This window comes from Paramormyrops kingsleyae, chromosome 8 (genome assembly GCF_048594095.1).
Source record: "Paramormyrops kingsleyae isolate MSU_618 chromosome 8, PKINGS_0.4, whole genome shotgun sequence".
NCBI lineage: Eukaryota > Metazoa > Chordata > Actinopteri > Osteoglossiformes > Mormyridae > Paramormyrops > Paramormyrops kingsleyae.
The window spans coordinates 31,855,713-31,876,558 of record NC_132804.1 but is presented as its reverse complement, the minus strand read 5'-3'; the positions used below and the strand labels follow the sequence as shown (position 1 = coordinate 31,876,558).

At 37.7% G+C, this 20,846-nt stretch overlaps 1 protein-coding gene across 1 annotated transcript in view; it reads right to left on the bottom strand.

The window, feature by feature from the left end:
- Window positions 1-6,801: 6,801 nt before the first annotated feature.
- The window catches only part of LOC111835901 (inter-alpha-trypsin inhibitor heavy chain 4), a 71,266-nt gene continuing 57,221 nt past the window's right edge, over window positions 6,802-20,846 (bottom strand). Inside the window, exons 14-20 of the mRNA XM_072715153.1 lie at window positions 13,984-14,031; window positions 13,056-13,079; window positions 12,611-12,730; window positions 9,409-9,586; window positions 7,716-7,864; window positions 7,195-7,279; window positions 6,802-7,031 (exon numbers count right to left, since the gene is read on the bottom strand). Of these exons, the coding sequence (XP_072571254.1) occupies window positions 6,917-7,031; window positions 7,195-7,279; window positions 7,716-7,864; window positions 9,409-9,586; window positions 12,611-12,730; window positions 13,056-13,079; window positions 13,984-14,031 (719 nt within the window). The 3' untranslated portion in view covers window positions 6,802-6,916. The remainder of the gene's footprint in view (window positions 7,032-7,194; window positions 7,280-7,715; window positions 7,865-9,408; window positions 9,587-12,610; window positions 12,731-13,055; window positions 13,080-13,983; window positions 14,032-20,846) is intronic.

Here is a 20,846-nt window from a genome sequence, read left to right as displayed (position 1 = left end):
TGTTAGTAGCCTACTGACATCGTGCATTACAGTGAATATTCTGTCAAAAAGTACATAAATTTCACTGGTGTTCAGCAGAGGTGGGTGACCACGTCATATAATGTATACGTGAGTCAGAATCGAGTCTCAGTTTTTATAACTTTTTAAAAAAGATTCAATTTGACTCGGATATTGTTAACTTTCACCAGCTCCACACTTGTGATTTTGACTGCTCTTGTCAGAATAAAAAAAATGCTATGCTGCGTGTGCCCATAAATGACAGAAGCCACAACACACCCGCAAGATGAGGAACAAGTGCTTTGTCAGTGAAAAACAGCCTTAGTTCCATTCGTAATGCTATATATTTGCTTTGTTTGTCTATTTTGTTTATTTCCTAAATTATAGAAGAAATGTACAATTTGGATTTTTATTGTACAAATATATTCAGTAGATTGTCACAATATGACATTTTGAACATATGATTAAAATGGGTTATTTACTTTATATTACAGTATAGTGGCTTTTCAAAGTTTCAAGATGTAGATTTATATATACAGGACCAGCATACATATACACATGATATATTTTTATATCATTCAGTCTGGGGGGGGGGGGGAGATAGATAAAGTGATAGTTTAAACTTGTGCTGAGGAAGAAACGTGCATTGACTGATAGATTTTAGATTGACTTCTTAGGACCTTTGACAATACTTCACTCCCCAGATATATAATTACCAGTCATGCTGGTAAACATACAGTATTAGCAGTTATTTCCTGTGTGGGAAATATGGAGATTCCCTTGAACAGCAAGAAGACCAACATTTCCAAATGAGTTAAAACTCTTAATAAGGACATCAAATGATTATTTATTTAAATCGTGATTAATCACATTCAAATGTTACAACACCTGTACAAATGTTTTATAGTTTGCACCTGTAAAGGTATAGAAATTAAATTCTATTTAAAAAGTATTTGCTTTCTTATATACAATGTTATGTATTATTGTGTTATTACACAAAGTTAAACAATCTTTGTTTCTTCACTATTATTGTTTGCAAATATATCTTTTATAAAAGCTTTATTGATCCCTTTTGCCTCCCCCATCTTGCTCTCTATAGGTGAGATCAAGCTGGCAGTGAGGGGCAACCACCTTCTGTAGCACCCAGGGAGCTAGAGGTTAAATGCCTTTCTCAAGGACCCACACATGGATCAAGGCCCAGTTTGAACCAGCAACCTTCTGATCACCGACACAGAGGCTAAGCCCACTACCACCTAATTTGAAACAGAATGTAGTGGTGGGGGGGAGTCTTGGCAGTGAGGCTCACCTCCTGGAAAAACTTGAACAAGACATGGACACCGGTGAAAATATGATGTATGTCAGTGGGATATATTTTCCTTGACTAATTGCCCTTTATAAGTTATTTAATGTTAAGTAAAAGAGGTAACTGTATTAATGGACAAATCCAGTGTATATTTGTGTTTAGTTAATTTTTGCCTGGTGTTTGCCCCTCATGTCAAAGCCATGTCCCTATGTCAAGTGTAAATAGCTATGTCCTTATGTCAAATGTAATTAGCCAAGTCTTTCATACATGCTTCTGTCTCAGAACATTCTGACTCTCAAAATGAGGAAACCATAGAAATGTGACTAATACCCATTCCACTTGATCAATAATACACCTACACTTCAACATGCATCTGCTCAGTTTGGTGTAACAACCTGTAATTGAATAGTAGGTACTGCATTTGCTTCCCACAGTTTAAAACACAAATAGTTAGATGGTTTGAAATTCCACCTTATATATATTTGTGTGTGTGTGTGTGTGTGTGTGTGTGTGTAGCAATGGAGTAATATCCCATCCACAGTATTCCCATTGCCTAGGATAAGCTTTAGAATAGGCACTTGATAAGTGGTTGGAAAAGGCTGCTTCCATGACTGATCAGCAGAGGGCGGCAAAGGCTCTGTGCTTTGGTATTTGATTTATTTACCCCTCTGTTCATTTCTTATAGACCACAGTTTGAGTTTCAGCCTATGTTCTACTATCATTTGGGTTCCTTCAGTCTTGAGGCAATAGTATTTGTGGTGCAAAGTCTGAAGACATCCTTACTTTTCCAGTAAAGTTTAGATGGCTTTCCAAGACTACTTTGCTCTTCTCTTGGTCACTCCTGTGGTTAGTATTTTCCCCTCAGGAATGAATAAAGTTTAACCCTTGGGAGTCTGAGGCCTCTCAGCCACTTTCGGGGTAGTCTGACATGCCTTTACATTTTAAAATATTTCACCTATTTAAAAAACATTTATCCCAAAGTGTTACATGTGCTTTTATTCAGCACAAACTCAGCACCAATAATCTGAGAGCACTTAGAATGTTATTATTCTATTATTTGTTAAAATCAACTTTAAACATATACTTTTCAAAAACCTATCTCAGACATGCTGAGAAATTGTAAAAAAAAATCACATTATAAACATTTCTAGCCAAGACTTTTCAGCTCTGAAGTTTATAGACACAGGAGTTGGCTACACATAGGTGAATATGACATTCTGAAATTTTATGTGGTTTGATTACTAAAGTGTTAGAACTTTAGAGTGACACTCTTTTTCTCAAAGTCAGTGGCCTATACAATGAATATTGATGAGATAGGTGTCCCCACACCTGTAGTAGTTTGCACACTGTCAATGGCCCATCAGTCTGGAATGTCACTGCACCCCACACCCATCACTTTGGAAAGGCAGTTTGAAATGCAAGAAAAGTAGCAACAATAAAATCCCTTTCACAGTTTATTGGTAGATGGAATGGAAAATGAAAAACTGTGACCATATAAATATAGAAAGCGATAAATATGATGTAGTGCCTATGCAGAGTTAACGGAAATAAAATAATTCACTATTAACGCTCTGGGGATGAGGGCATCATCGACCGCATATCTTTCTCGTGTATTTCAGTTTATATCTCGCTTAAATCATTATGTAGAATCATGCAAAAAAAAAACAAAAAAAAACAAAATCCGTAATCTGTCTTCTTTTCAAAACTTCCATTGTCGGAAGTATTACAGTTTTTAAAATTAGGTTAAATAGGGAAAAAAGCAAACCATGTCACCTTTCTTTGTTTTACCTGCATTGGGGGCATGTAGTACCACTCTCAGCTGAAGGTCGCTATTCACGTTCTAAATAGGCTGGGTTTGAACTGGAGACCTTGTGATTACAGTTTATGGCCCACTGAGCCATGAACACAGGTATGAGGTTCGCTGCTGAAAGTGGCAACACTGGCGCAAAGCTTCAGCGGCAGAGATGCATCCGGGTGCCATATTATAGCCGCTCAGTGTAAACACTACCCAGACATGTGCTCTTGTTTATTTCAGTCACAATGGGCGTATTCACATATTTCTTTACCCAATACCAACTGTCAGATTATCATGTTATTATCATGCGAATAGCGCGATTTGCAAGTGGGCAAGTGATCAGAGCTGTTTCGAGTCAGTCACTCTTATTCTTTCTATTCCTATCACGAAACTGTAAAAATATATTTAGTTTCTACCTATATACAGTACAGGCCAAAAGTTTGGACACACCTTCTCATTCAATGTGTTGTCTTTATTTTCATGACCATTGAAAAAGAGTTAACGGAAATAAAATAATTCACTATTAACGCTCTGGGGATGAGGGCATCATCGACCGCATATCTTTCTCGTGTATTTCAGTTTATATCTCGCTTAAATCATTATGTAGAATCATGCAAAAAAAAAACAAAAAAACTTGCATGATTCTACATTGGTAGATTCTCACTGAAGGCATCAAAACTATGAATGAACACATGTGGAGTTATGTACTTAACAAAAAAAGGTGAAATAACTGAAAACATGTTTTATATTCTAGTTTCTTCAAAATAGCCACCCTTTGCTCTGATTACTGCTTTGCACACTCTTGGCATTCTCTCGATGAGTTTCAAGAAGTAGTCACCTGAAATGGTTTTCCAACAGTCTTGAAGGAGTTCCCAGAGGTGTTTAGCAAAGAAAAGCAGTAATCAGAGTAATCATATTTGAAAAGGAGACCGTCCAAGGTATCTGATGGTGTTTCTTAAATATGTATATGACAAAAACTCGCAGAGTTATTTAAACATTTTGGCAAAATTTCTGTCCGATCCCGCCGGCAGGATCGCCGACTCCAGAGGGTTAAGGAACCAATAACTGCTTTTATTGTTTGGTTTTGACATGTGTTTTGCCATTGGATTATTGGATACTGGATTGGATTGGCTAAATGACCACCCGCCCTGCACCCCCGGCTTGCCTTCGACCCCACTGGCTTTGGCTCGGCAGTCGCCTGTGGGTCCTCTGGCTCCTGCTCGGCAGTTGCCTATGGTCCTCATGGCTCCTGCTTGGTGGTCGCCTGCGGTCCCCCTGGCTCCAGCTCGACAGTCACCTGCGGTTCCCCCTGCGGCATCTTGTTGGCCGCCTTCGGTCCCACCTCCAGCATCTCGTCGGTCGCCTGCAGTGCCCCCTGCTCCGACTTGTTGGTCGCCAACACCCTTGCCGGCTGTGGCTACACCTTCGCTTGCCACAGCTTCGGCTCCCTCTTTGTCTCCTCTGTTGTCCCCTTTGCCTTCCTCCTCGCCTCCTTCGGTGTCCCCTACACATTCCTCCTCGCTCCCTCCATCTATCCCTCCATCTTCCTCCTTGCCCCCCTTCGGCATCCCCTATGGCTCTGGCCTCACGGTCACCCATCGCCTCTGCGGCTTCCGCCTTTCACCTGCTGGGGTTCCCTCCGGCTCCCTGGTGCCCCAAGCCCTCTGCTTCCTTGCCACCTGGTTTTGTGCCCCCCTGTGTTTGCTCCCCATCCCTCTGTGCTTTTGTTCCCTTCTGGTCCCTTTGTGCCTCCTGTTGGTTTATCCCCTGGTGTTGTCCTCTTTAGTGTTCCTGTGTCCTGTGTTTCCCTTCTTAGTGCCCCTGTGTCTGTCCAAGTTCCCCGTGGTTTGTCATTTGTTGTCTTAGTTGTCTTCCTTGTGCATGTTCTGTGTGCCTGTCTTATTTCCTGTGCTCCGTTGATGTTCTTGTTTTTGTCTTCCCAGGACCTGTGGAGTCCCCGGTTTTGTCCCTCCGGTCTGGTCCTTCGTTCCCCTTGGGCACGCCCAATTTGCACGCCTTTGTGGTGGGGGGGGGGGGGCGGGGGGCGGTTCTGTCACACCCTGCTTGTTTGATCCTCCTGTGTCCCACGCCCCCCTTGTTAATCACATGTGGAATCCCCATGTTACCAGCTGTTCCTAGTCCTGTCTGATTAAGTTTCTGTATTTAGTGCTTCCCTATTAGTCTTTCCCCAGTGAAGTCGTTATTTGTTTTGCCCTGTATGCCTCTCTGATTGCCTATTAAATCCCTCATTCCCCGATAGGTCGTCTCCTTCTCCTGCTTCCCTGGTCTGTGCCCCGTAATTCATGACACTATGCAAAATATACACTACTGTTCAAAAGTTTGGGGTCACTTAGAAATTTCCTTTTTTCCAAAAGAAAAGCAATTTTTGTCCATTAAAATAACATCAGGTTAATCAGAAATAAAATGTACATTGTTTATGTTGTAAATGACTATTGTAGCTGGAAACAGCTGATTTTTTGTCAGGGTCAGCACCCGTCTGATCCTGCCCTTCGTGTCTCTTCCCTGTTTGACCAGCAGATGTTGCTGGCCATCCTGTCTTGCCATTATTTGTCTGATAATCCTTGTGTGTTTCCCCAGTCCCCTGGACTGCCACATAACTCAATGGGCTGAGTGTGTGGTACAGAGCCTGTAACCTGGTAGTTGTGGGTTTAAGGCCAGCCTCACCCATTCTTTTTGTTTATTGGTTTATCCTTAGTTTAATATTATGTATCCCTGTGTGTAATTTGTCTGGTTTATGGTTCTCTGCCTCTGCCTTGCTTATGTTCTGTTTGTTTCTTGATTTTTTTCCTAGTGTAGTATGTCCTTGTGTTTCCCTAGCTTCAGGTCTTGTAATATCCTTAGTTCTGTGTTCAATACTGTTAGTTTCTTCACCTGCTCTGGTTGCTCTGTGCCCTTGTTGATTGGTTGTTTAATTCTCACCCGCCTTTTATTAGTCCTTATTATCATTGAATTTAAGTGCTTGCCTTTGTTCATTTCCTTAGTTGGCCATTGTGTTAGTTTGTGTCAGAATGTGTATGGTCAGTTATTGTGTTTTTGGTACTCTGTTCCCTTGGCCACTTCTGCTCCCTACAGTATGTCGCTCTGCTCCCCATTTGTGTTATCCTACAGTTTCTTGTAGTTAGTTCTTGTTTTCCCCATTTATTTTTGACCCCTTGTGGTTCATTATTTTGTGCCTTCCCCAGTGTTCAGTTCTTGTGAGCCACCAGTGGCCTGCCACCTGCCTGCGCCATGCCATGCCGTCATTACAATTTTTATGTAATATCAACATTGACACACAGAGGCACATTAACAGTCTTGTGCTCCGATGGCACGTTGTGTTTACTAATCCAAGTTTATCATTCTAAAAGGAAAATTTGATCATTAGAAATCCCTTTTAAAATTGTTAGCACAGCTGAAACCTGTTACGCTAGTTAAAGAAGCAATAAAACTGGCCTTTCGATTAGTTGGAGTGTCAGCAATTGAGGGTTCGATTAAAGATGCAAAATGGCCAGAAACAAAGAACATGCTTGTCCCCCCATTCCATGGGCAATATCCAAGTGACCCCAAACTTTTCAATGGTACAGTACATTAATTGTAATAAGTGAATTCTAAAAATAATTTGTCTCAGTGTACAAATAAAACTTGAGTTTTAGCAGTTAGGTAAAAGAACAGAATGATAAATAAAACTGATAAAAAAGGCAGTAACTGAGAAAATGTTTATATGTTATTTAATGACTTGATCATAATGACACAGAAGTATTGTCCAAGAAAACAGCTTAATGTAATTTGAACTGTCTGAAAGGAGTCTCAGGATGCTGAACCTATGTCTGAACCACAGTTAGCTCAGAGAGGTTCACCCCCAAAACAGACTGGTAAGGCACCAGCCAGCAGTCCACTCTCGGTTTGTTGGGGTCATTATAGTTCACTGCCGTCTCCCTACAACACATAAACATCAATCACTGACTAATCCTGCCAGCAAATCCAGAAACGCTTAAAAGTCATTAAATAACTATTTTTTCTTGACACAGTAAGAGTATGCTTAATAGTTCCATATCGTTAAAACAAATTATACAGTGGAGACAAAAACAATCCAGTTTACCTGGATGCAGGAACCTCTTTGTCTTGGATTTCCAGTATACCTGTTGGTATCACCTGCTTCTCTTCATACGAAACAAGGAACTGTCCTGTAGAATAAGTACATACACATGAAGCCCTCGCCAAAAATCACACTTACATACTTGCTGTTGCCATCAGTCATATTAAATTTTACTGATTGAAGTTCAGGGTATAGGCAGATAAATCTGCCGACTGCATTTGATAAGTTTAACATTCCACGTTTCCTGAGGTGGGCCAAACATGTGACCAAGTGAGCCAGGCATATGACCAGGGGGGCCAGGTCCCTGTGCAGCTGGGCCTCACTTTTAATAACATCGACTATAACAATGTTACGTGAATGAGACTAAAAACATTTAAGCTTGTATGGATACAAAAAGTGTAAAATTGTAACTATTTACACCCACAGAGATAACTTTAAAGGCTATATCTACTGTAAGTATAAAGAATGCCTTACCTGACCTTATCAATATGCATTATACCACACACACATACACACGTTCTTACCTAGTATCCCCATTGCTGTGCTACCTGGGGGGCGTTTTTTTACAGCTGGCCATAGGAAGCTATTTTGCCCATCACTGTGGAGCAGGATGTCCATTCTGGTCTCCCCAACCTCCACCGTTAGCACCCCGTCTTGCATGTTCAGTGACAGCCTAACCAGCAGGAGGCAGTGTCACTCCCACCCAGCCACGTGTAACACACACAAACAAGCACAGGGTGAAAGACAACTACCATGTACCTACTGTTGGTGTCGCTGTTGCACAAACAGAAATTACGGAGCTAATTAAAAACATTTAAAATCTCTAAATTTTTCTTGATCCCAGATATAACAGTGAGACGCAACTGTTATTCAGCTGTAATTTAGGGATTTATATGTTGGATATGTACAGGCAATCCTTTTTACATTATGTCTATAATTTAGGAAACAAACAAAATGGATGAACAAATGAGATACGTTCCTCAGTCATAATAAAAGTAACTACATATGGTACTATACTGTACTTTGACAAACCGCTGTAGCAGCACAATACCACTGCTCACACAGAACAACAGGAAGGCCAGATTAGACGTTGCCAGAAAACACCATAAATAGCCTGTCAAATTCTGGAATAAGGTTCTTTGTAAAGATGAAACCAAGATCAACTTGTACCAGACTGATAGGAAGAGAAAATTATAGTGAAAGAAAGGGACAGTTCATGATCGGAAGCATACCATGCGTGTGTTAGACATGGTGGAGGCAGTGTTATGGCATGGGCATGTATAGATGCCCATTTAATAGGGTAACTGGTGTTTATTGATGATGTGACTGCTGACAGAAGTACTATGATGAATCCTGAAGTGTATAGGGCTGTACATTCTGCCAAGATTCAGCCAAATTCTGAAAAACTGATAGGAAGGTACTTCACAGTACAAATGGATAAAGACCCAAAACATACTGCAAAAGCATCCCAAAAGTTTCTCAAGGTAAAGAAATTGCATATTCTTCAATGACCAAGTTAATCACCTGATCTCAACCCAATAGATCATGCATTTCAGTTACTAAAAACAAAACTGAAGGCAGAAAGACCAATAAACAAGCAGCAACTGAAGGGGACAGCAGTGAAGGCCTATCAAGGCATCACTAGGGAGGAAACCCAGCATTTGGTGATGTGCATGGGTTCCTGACTTCAGGGAGCCATTGACTGCAAAGGGTTTTCATCCAAGTATTAAAACAATGCATATATTTTATATTATATTACTATGTCCTGTAACTTTTGAGCCTCTGGAAATGGAAGGATTCTGTGAAAAAGGGCTGTAATTTCTGAAAGCTTAATTTTATACCTTTGTTAAACCCCCTAATTTTAAAATGAAAATCATTACTTCCATTACATCTTGATTGCTTAATTTTAAATCCATTGTAGTGGTAAACAGAGAGAAAATGACAAAAAATGGCATCAGTGTCCAAATACTTATGGATCTAACTGTAATATGTCTCTCAAAGTTTTATTTACTATTCTCTATAGCATTCAGCTATACCTTTTATGTTGTCATATTTACAAAAATTGCTCCATCATTATAGATTTGTTCTGTTCTTCAAATATTCATCCTCAGAATAAAACATTTGCAATATTTAAAAACATGGTGCTTAATATGAAACTGTTTTTATTCTAAGGTTATATGTATTGAAATGTCATTCATGCCAAGAGAGATGCAGTACCCGTTCAATGCATTGCTGAAGGAGAACGGTGTCCAAGAAAAATCTTCATTCTTCTGTCCCTGGATGAGGACAATTTTTGTAGTATCCACAGTGACGCTGCCCCAGGCTTTGGAGCGAATGCTGATTTGCTGAAAGCCCTTCTTGGCTTCACTGTTCACCTGGCCCACAACCAAGAGGTCTACGCCATTGTATATGTGAGTGAACAAACCACAGAAGAAGACCAACAGTTACAACTGAGTAATTATGGGGACAAGACCACAAATACTAAGTCTGATTTAAGACCACTCAAGAACAAGGCTTTGAGGGGTTCAAGGGGGAGTTGAGACAGAGACTGGAAAAAATTCATAGTTGTAACTGATGTAATGATAGTAATAATACTTACTTACTATCAACATCACCCCTGCTAGCATGGTTCGAATTACGGGGGGTACTGTACCCCCCGATCAAGACCCAGACCCCCCCAAAGAGACAAAAATAGCAGTTTGGGGAGGGCCTTAACATTTCTTTTGTTGTAAAAAAAAAAAAAGATAAAATTTTCTTACAAGGTGAGGTTATGTAAAACGATATCAGACACCCCTAATGTGGACCGTACCATTTTAACCACCTTGGCGCTAGAAGCAGCCAGTCAGTTGTGTCATTCATTCTCATTGAGTGATCTGTTCATTGTGTTTGTCTGTCATGGTACTGTTTATCGTGTGTTCGTAAATGTAAGTAGCCAGCAGAAGTCTAGCCTGTTGAAAATGTGTTATTTTACAACCTTCATTTATTCGTTTAAGTGTTTCATCTACTAATGCAAGCTGACGTCTTTATAAGTTGAATTACTTACCATTGTCCTTCTCAGGCCGGTGTTCTGACAAAACGTCCTACTTTATCAAAACATCCTACCTTAGTGTTAATCGATAGCCCTAACCCTAACTCTTACCCTAACCCCCCAAAAACCCCTAAAACCCTTACCTTAACCCTAACCCTAACCCCTAAAACCTAACCATAACCCCTAAAACCACTAATCCAAAGAGAGTGGAAATGCACATGCGCAGAAAGGCTCAATAGTTGAGCTACTTTGTCAAGGTAAGCTACTGTAGTGCTAATTGATAGCCCTAACCATAAGCTTACCTCGACAAAGTAGCTCAACTCGACAGAACACTGGTACAGTCAATGTTAGTTACGTGAACTAGCAAGATAAGCTAAGTTCTCTATTTAAACCAGGCTTATTTGGTGAGGTAAAATCTATCATGGTCATTTTCCAAAGAGATGAACTTACTATGTTTTCATTCTCATTTTATCACGAATAAATTGTGCCTTTCTGAAATTTATTCGCCGCTTAGCCTGTGTAGTTTGTTATTAGGCTAATGTTAACACACAAAAAGGTCTAACGTTATGCTCTGAAAAAACATTACTATAAGTGAAACCTATAGGGGCAACATAAAAAAAAAACTAGCTAGCAAATAATAAGCCCTATTATTTGAATTTTAGTGGTTTTGATTCTGCATTCCACAATTTCATATTTATAGACATTTTTAGAAGCTTCATCTGATAGCCCAGATACTATTTTGTTAAATATAGATTAAATTTTATTCACAGACAAAGATCAGAGACATCAGACACTTTTTTGGTGGTAAAAGAAGAGTAAGTAGGAAATATTAGTGTTAAGAGCTACAGAACATTACACTAAAAGTATAGGTACAGCTTTGCAAACTTAATGTGTATGAAGGAAAGTGGTGGTCAGTAGAAAGCAAGAGAGGCACAGGAGCAGGAAGATGGCAGGATGAGGACAGTGAGCAGGAAGATGGCAGGATCAGGACAGTGTACAGGACAGTCAGCAGGCAGCAGGAAGATGGCAGGATGAGGACAGAGCGCAGGACCAAGAGGTGAGTTAGAAATTAGGCTGTACTTTAAGATCTACTGTATCATGAAGGCAGATGTTAGCCTAATAGGCAAATATTTATTTCTGAAAGCTGTTGGAACTGGGGGGACTGAGAGGGCAGGAATAACACCAGACTGCTGGACCAGACCAGGCTGTTTGTAAATGTATAGGCTTATTACTTTTACTAGTATACTACTTCTAGGATAATTCCTGGGAGTTATCAAACCCAAATTCTTTTGGATAGGGATAAGGATAATGAGATCTTCTGTATTTATTCTCATTTTGTTGCATGTCCAGACCATGACCGTGTGTTCCATACGTTAGTAAACACCCATAGTGCATCTTGCACTCTTAACATTGATCCTGGTGGCGACTATTCATATTAACGCAGTAGCGGACCATAATGGTCACAGAAGTATTATGAAGGCAGTAACACCCAATTATGGAGGGGTAATTTGCACTCTGCCTGCTAGTAACCAAAAGTAAAAATGCCTTATATAAGCATGGCTGTAAACATTGGCAATAGATATATTTCTTTTGATGTGTCAATGGACATTGGACGTGAAACCAGCCATTACAGTGATCAATGTTTAGCATAATTTTCACTCAACACTTTGTTTTTTCTTTAAATTTGTAAATAAAACTGTCTGTGCTGGAGGGATACAAGGTAGCATATGTGACCATATTTTCAAAAATTAAATTATAATTATATTATATAAAAATATAAATTATTTTTATAATCAGTATCTATCTAATTAAATTAAACTGTAGCCATATGGCTCTTGTGTAGAGGATTTTTATGGAGGGATGTGGTGAGGGCATGCTTACGTTTATTTTAGCATCGATGCTTTTATCCAAGTGTTGCTCAGTTGAGTAAGAAAGGTTAGCCACTCCCTCAAGCAACTGAGATTAAGGATGAGATCACCCTGCTGACCATCTGATTTGAACCCATGAACGTCCTTATCTTGGACACAGTGTCCCAACTCATTGAACCACACATCACCTGACAAGTGAATGTCTCAGCTCGCCTGCAGTTAGTGCGATTATTAGGGGATATAAAGCAGGGTTTCAAGATTCAAGGGGGTTGTGAAATATTAACATGAGCTTAGAAAGGTAGTGAGCGCTCACAAAAGCGTAATCTCTTGGTTTCTTCATGTCCTTGGTAGATCCTAAATAACACCTCTAACCATTTGGCTTTTCGACTTTCTAATATCACAAGAATTTAGCAAATTCTATTGTTCCAAACTCCAAAAACACGTGTCCAGAACACCAGTCTATTTATCTTCATTATTATTTATACATTCTTGCTTGTGCTACAGTCATATGGAGTTGACTCACCTGTGGTCTGATCGTCTAGCAGCTTGTAATTTTGCTTCTGAGAAACTTGCACATCAAAGCAGAGCTGATTGCTGTGACCCGCCGTGGGCTGCAGGATCCGTAGATCAACCACATCCTTCACTTTGAATACATGTGTATAATTCACAATGATTGCTTGCCATTTAAACTGATTAAAATGTAAGTAATGTAACTGCTATAATTATAGCACTCTTTACACCTGTATTTAATTTATGTTCGAAACAGTTGAAAAAATGTTTTTAATCAGAAGGGTAATATTACTTTAGATGGTGCCTCTGAGTTTATGAGTTATAAGATATGATGTGGGAAACATGTGCACATACTGAGGAAAGGGTTTATGGTTAACCTGTAACTTGTTGATGCTTCATTTTGATTCATTCTAGTTTGGTTGCTTATGAGTCTTTGTACTGTATAGGATGCTACTCACCTGGTTGAGGTCCTCCATTGGTAGCTAAAAATATTAAAGAACAGGAATAAATATATAAATAAAAGGATGGAAGCTACACAAAGGAAAAATAAACGTGTGCATACTGAACGCATCATGAGTACTTGAAATGTCTAAAAGTGAAAATTGGCTCTAATTTTGGAATTCAACACAAAAGTATTTTTTAAAAGTGTAACATGTTTAAGACCTTTTAGCATAGAGAATCTGAAATTAATAATTAGGAGGAGAATTTGACCAAAAAAAAATAGAAAGCAGGGTATCATCGGTGAAGAAAGCATTACAATTAACCCACTGGGGTCTGAGGTCTCTCAGCCACTTTTGAGGTAGTCTGATATGTCTTGACATTTTAAAATATTTTGCCTATCTAAAGAATATTTATCCCAAAGTGCTACAAATGCTTTTATTCAGCACAGACTCAGCACCAATAATCTGAGACCACTTAGAATGTCATTATTCTATTTTTTTTTTAAATCAACTTAAACATACACTTTTGAAAAAACAGTTGTAAAATTGTAAAAAAAAATCTGAGACCACTTAGAATGTTATTATTCTATTATTTGTTAAAATCAACTTTAAACATATACTTTTCAAAAACCTATTTCAGACATGCTGAGAAATTGTAAAAAAATCACATTATAAACATTTCTAGCCAAGATTTTTGAAAAACTTATTGACACAGGGGTTGGCTACACATAGGTGAGCGAGACATTCTGAAATTTTATGTGGTTTGATTACTAAAGTGTTAGAACTTCGGAGTGAGATTATTTTTTTTTTGTCATTGCCCCCCACACCCTTCATTTTGGAAAGGCAATGTGAATTTTAATATGGAAATTAATATGGCACTTTTAGGCATTATCAAATAGGACTGAATATTAAGACCTTGTGCTTGTGTGCGAGTATTTGTACTTACGATGTATTGGTAATATGACACTGTGAAATTGTGAGTCTTCAGCTTCATCTATTGAAGAAATGTAAAACAAGTAATATCTTTTTAAAAGTGTTTACTCACAATCTCTGCCCACCCTGACCCCCTCAGATTTATACATTATTCACAGATATAATTTCATGTCTATTTGTGGAAAATGGCTGAGAATAATTAAGTCAGGGCTATAAATGACACCATTTGAATATACCTATTAAGTGTTGTCAATTGCGATGTATAAAGTTCAAACACTGTATTTCACTGTAACACTTAGTGCTTGTCTTAGGATTCACATACTCAGAATTACCAAATATAAGCATAGTAGGCTACTGCCATGCTTTCATTTTTAAAATAAAGCAGCTTCTGAGGATTTCAATTAGGTTCAGGGTATACAATAAACAGTCCATGTTCCACATTATCTTGATGCCAATATCATTAAGGGTTTAACACCCATTTTTTGCTTAATGAATTAATTAGACTTCTTGCATGGATGCGCCTTCTTTTTCAGGTGAAAATGTAGTGGGTGTGACCATACTGGTGAGGAAGAATACTATGGAATCAGATTTGTGCCAATATTATGAAGCGAAACGTTTTTGACATCAAGCAAATACAAGGCTTCGAGAAGAAAAATAACTGAAGCAAAAGAAATGTCATCTCAAAAGTAAAATTTATAACTTGCAAACACATGATTGGTCTTTTGATAATGTTTTCCTTCGTTTATGCTGCCAGCTTTCTCGCTTGCACTCCCTGACTTTTTGTTTATAATTCTGACACAAACTTCTCACGTGGGCGGGTTTTTTCATGGACGCGTCCCCATTGGCTAATAAGTTTTTGACTGACAGGGAAGTGCCACGGACATTTTTAATTAACAGTGGGACTGTACATTCACTACCCACTAACTAATTTTTACTGGATCTGACAACAAGATTAACAAAGTGTAAGTCATTGTATTGTCCGTCTGTGTTTTGCCTGCCTTACCTGTAATTAAACCCCGTATTCCCCAATACCCTGATGTCTGCGCCTTTGTCTCCATTCCGTCCCCGCTCGGCAGGACAATATTATTATTTTGTATTATCTCTTGTATTAATGGTTTATTATTAATATAAAAATAATAAATAAGAAATATTTTTAAAATGTATTTTATTATATAATAATAATTACTGTTACTGTCTATCATTGTCTAAATGTATTTTTACTCATGTAAAATACCCATCAGGACTCCGCAATATCTCCTTGATGTCATTCATAATGGTGAACAGGTGAGCCATGGAAAAACACACTTTATAATGTATTTCTCCCCATACCATAATGATTGTCAAACAAAAAATAACTGAGATCTGAACATCATCTTTAATCATAACTATGAATGTTAGAACTCACCAAAGTTTCATAACTAAGAATATTAGAACTCACCAAATGTTATAACTCACCATAAGGACGCACTTCATAAAGATGAACAGGTGAGCCATGTAAAAACAAGGATTTTGGGACAATTCAATGTTAATTAAAAGTTAAACAATCACTGTGAATATAATAATAAAAAAAATTAAGTACAGAAATAATTTCAGTGAAGCATTAATAAATCAGAAATATAATACAATAAAATGCAATAAAATTGGACTCACGTCGTGCTTAATAATGAGGGAGCAGAGGGAAGTCAATTCAAACAAGGGAAAGAGAGATTTGCAAGTTACAACTAAGAACTCAGTCACAGTAAGTCAATAAAGAGTCACAGTGATCAAAAAGGGGAACAATGAAGCAGTGACTTATGTAATTGAGCGGAAAATGAGTTGTGCTGAATACAGAACCAATTACACAACAGGAATTCACAGAAAACAAATCACAGCCAAGAAATGCAGAAATGTAAAAAGAGGTAGAGTTATGCTGAAGGAAATCAGGATGGGATCAATGGAGAAAATAAAACATGTTAGAATAAATCAAAAGCATTTCAATGGGATTTAAATAGATATATAACTATTTTTAAATTCAAACGTTTCAAAAAATTTCATAATGTACTTTTTCCATCACAAATGACTGTCAATAAAAGCCATTGAGATCTGATCACATTTATTCATCTATTTTTTTTACAGTCACTGTGAGTTTAGAAGTCAACAATATTTAACAAAGAAATAATTGCACTGAAGGATTAAGTCAGATAGAACATACACACACGGCTAAGTTAGCAAGCTACTTATCAAATTACTAAAAATCACTTGGCAAAGAACCTTGATACCAGTTGCAACCAGCTTACGGGTCAAGCACTTTAGTAAAAATAGCATTAACATTTCACTGAATAAATCAAAAGCATATAAAGAGTAAACATAAATAGTAACTTGAGTATTTTAAATGTACATGTTTGAAAATATTGTGACAGTCAGGCTGGTCAGTAGAGTCTTAATTATTTGCAAAGGCCTATCGACATGTCTTGTGCTGCAGCATAAGCTATATATGTACATGATCTGTATATATGTATGTACAGTAAAAGAGTCTCTTACCTATTTGTCCTAATTCATGATGGAGGAGAGTTGAATCATTGCAAACAAGAGAAAATCATGTCAAGTTAAAAATCACTGAACAAAAGTAGAGTCTTAATTATTTGCAAAGGCCTATCGACATGTATTGTGCTGCAGCATTAGCTATATACAGTATGTACGTGATCTGTATATATGTATGTAAAATATGTTTTTTTTTTAAGCATTTAAACACAAAATGAACAGCATAAAACAAGAAGAGCATATACTAAACACATCTAAGCACATTTATCAAAACAGTAATTTGTAAAGTAAAAAAATAAATGTATCCAAACAATGTGTAAAGTTAAAAAAAAACTATGTGTCCTTCCCCGATCGTCCACTCCTTCTGTGTGCCACGCCCCCTCATTAACCTCGTGTGGAATCCCCATGTGATCAGCTGTTTCTGGATTGTTGTCATTAGTTCTAGGTATTTAGTCCGCGTTTAGTCGGCACGACAATCTTATTATGATTAAATGTATTAATGGTTTATTATTCATGATATTAAAATAATTAAGAAGAAATCTATTTTTAAATGTATTTCATTATATAATAATAATTACTGTTACTATCATTGTCTAAATGTATTTTTACTGTCTAAATATGTTTTCAGCTAGTGTAAACATGCATAATGCTATCACAGCAAATGTGAGGCTGAGATTGAAGCGTTACCCTTTGTTTCCGCTGAGAGACGTGCCACGTGACTCATTTCCCCGCGCGTACAAGTTATCTTAGGTTGGCGTTTCACGGTTCGACTTCTGAGATTCAGATCGAGTTCTAGGTCACTTTTTTCCGAACTGGTTGGTTCGACTTCTAAGAAATTCGAGTTCTGATGCGTTCGAGTACTGAGGTACCACTATACATGTTTGAAAATATTGTGAACAGTCAGGCTAGTCAGTATAGACTTAGTTATTTGCATAGGCCTACCGACATGCCTTGTGCTGCACCCTTAGCTGTGAAGTAACCAGTAAACTAATGTGTGTTTGTAAATAGTAATTATTGTAATGGTTTGCAGTAAGTGCTATAATGTAATGTCTTTACCATACCGTGCATGTGCTTCCATTTAGTGGCTACTGATAAACATCAGGACTCACCAGTAAATCCAGGATGCCCTTCATGAAGATAAACACATAAGGATTTTGGGACAATGCAACATTAAAATTTTTTCAAACGTTTCAAAAAATTTCATAATGTACTTTTTCCATCACAAATGACTGTCAATAAAAGCCATTGAGATCTGATCACATTTATTCATCTATTTTTTTTACTGTCACTGTGAGTTTAGAAGTCAACAATATTTAACAAAGAAATAATTGCACTGAAGGTTTAAGTCAGATTGAAAATACACACACGGCTAAGTTAGCAAGCTACTTATCAAATTACTAAAAATCACTTGGCAAAGAACCTTGGTACCAGTTGCAACCAGTTTAGGGGTCAAGCACTTTAGTAAAAATAGCATTAACATTTCACTGAATAAATCAAAAGCATATAAAGAGTAAACATAAATAGTAACTTGAGTATTTTAAATGTACATGTTTGAAAATATTGTGACACAGTCAGGCTAGTCAGTATAGACTTAGTTATTTGCAAAGGCCTATCGACATGTCTTGTGCTGCAGCATTAGCTATATATGTACATGATCTGTATATATGTATGTAAAAGAGTCTCTTACCTGCTTGTCCTAATTCATGATGGAGGAGAGTTGAACCATTGCAAACAAGAGAAAATCATGTCAAGTTAAAAATCACTGAACAAAAGTGAAATTTATAATAATCATCATCATCATCATCACTTTATTAATCCCTGTATGGAAATTGTCTTTTTATGCCTCCTTCAACTTGCTCTTTGTAAGTAAGTTGTCTGTGAAGGGCAGCACCCAGGCAGCTGGGTTTGTACTGGTGACATTGTGATTACAAGAGCACAGGCTGAGCCCAATGAGCCACACACTGCCCCCTTTATAGTGTTACAGTGTAAAGCTACATCATGAACATTTGGATTTTGGAATCCAAATTCAGTATTTCAAAATGTACTTTTTCCCTTTCTGAATAACTGTCAATAAAAGTGATTGAGATCTGATCACATTCATTTATCATGACTAATGATATCAGGACTCACCATAAATTCCAGGAATCCCTTCATGAAGACAAACAGGTGACCCATGGAAACATGCAAGGATTTTGGGAAAATAGAACATTAAATGAAATTTAAACAGTCACTGTCAGTGTATAAGCTAACAACATTTATCCCAGAAATTATTGCACTCAAGAATTAAGTCAGATCAACAATGCAATAAAATGGAAGCAGAAATTTTCTGAGGAAAATCTCTCACTTTTGTGATTTCAGTATCAGATTTTGTCTACACAGTCTGTCTGCTTGGACGCCATATTGGTAGAGCTGTGTGCCCATTGATAAACTCTCTGCCAAACTGGATAATTTTGCTTCCATTATACACATCATCAGTGTCATCCAGGAAAACGGTGCACATCTAAAATCAGGAACACCTACAGGTATTCCTTATGCGGTGGCTAGAATGGGCACAAAAAGGTAGTGCTATAGTATAGGGTGAATTGGTGGCTCTGAGGATAGGAATCTGTCCCAGCACTTGAAAGGTTGCTGGTTTGAGTCCCTTGAATGCCAGGAGTGGTGCTACTCTGTTGAGCCCATGAACAAGCCCCTTAGCCTGCAATTGCTTTGTCCTGGGCATGCTGTAAATCTACATCCAGCCCGATAAGGAAGTCCTTCAAGTTACAGGGATTACAGGTCAGGGATTCACACCAGCAATCTTTCAATTACAACTGCACTTTCCTAACCATTAGGCCACAACTGCCCCATTGTTACAGTTAAAACAGAATGAATGGGAACTCAGCCTTCTACTGAACATGCTGCAGCGATAAGATGCAGCAGAACATGATTTGTATACAGTATATGCATGTAAGAGAGTCCAGAGTTATACTGAAGGCAAGAGAAGGGAGAATATTGGTAAACATACTAAATGTTAGTTCAGGAAACCAAAACAGAAAAATTATGTAAAGTAATATTTTGAACATTTTTGAAATGGGCATAATAAAGTGATTTAATTCCATTAAGATGGAGTCAAAGTGAAAAAATTTTGAATGCCCTTTACTTAACTCGCTGTAGCAATGAGACACAGTGGGATGCAATCTGGATATGCAGGTAGACCAGTTACTCACCTCCTCCTTAATCATGGCAGAGGGAAAAAGAAGAGAAACACATGGCAAGTTAAAAATCAGAACTTAGTGACAGTAAGAAGAACAAAGAGGGTCAGAATGAAAATCTCTAATGTTATTAAAGAAAAGGTGTGACTGGAAAAATAATGGTTATGTACATTACAGAAACAACCCTGATTTTACCAAAAGGAGAAATTTGCCACATCATTCATTTAAAAGCTACATTTTCTGAAAGTATAATAAAACCTAATGTGATTGTTTTTGTGTTTTAGTGAAGAAAATATTGTAAAATATTTTCCAATGTACTTTTCCTGTTCTCAAAAAGACTCAATCACCAAGGGACTGAGATTAAAATACATCTTGTAAGCCGATCCGCCGATATCTTTACAGACTCGTCAGTGGTGGATGGTGATTTTTAAAAAGGTGGGAGCACAGTGTGGACAGTTGGCAGTATGACCTATAAATGTCTTTTTATTTCATTACTTTAGTAGGTTTGCTCCTTATATATAAATTCTGCTCTCCTTCATTAGAAGACTTCTTTAGAATGAAGTCAACATCATTAGCTGCAGTAACTGTGGTGTTTCAAAGCTTCTAACTCAGCTTAAACACACACACACTAACTACCAAACTATTCTACTAAAAATCACTTAGCAAAGAATCCAGATACCAGTTGCAACCAACTTAGGAGTCAAGCACTTAAGTCAAAACAGCATTAACATTTCATTGAATAAGCCAGATGCACATAAATAGTAACTTGAGCATTTTAAATGTACATATTTGAAAACATTGGTGACACATTCAGGCCGGTCAGTAGAGTCTTAGTTATTTGCATAGGCCTACCGACATGCCTTGTGCTGCACTGTTAATTGTGAAGTAACCAGTAAACTAATATGTGTTTTCATGTATTTACATTGTAAATAGTAATTATTATAATGGTTTGCAGTAAGTGCTATAATGTAATGTCTTTACCATGCCGTGCATGTGCTTCCATTTAGTGGCATCTGATATATATCAGGACTCACCAATAAATGCAGAATACCCTTCATGGAGATTAACAGATGATCCATAGAAACAGAAAAGGATTGTGAGTGTAGAAATTAACAACATTTATCAACGAAATAACTGCAACGAAAAATTAAGTCAGACTGAACAT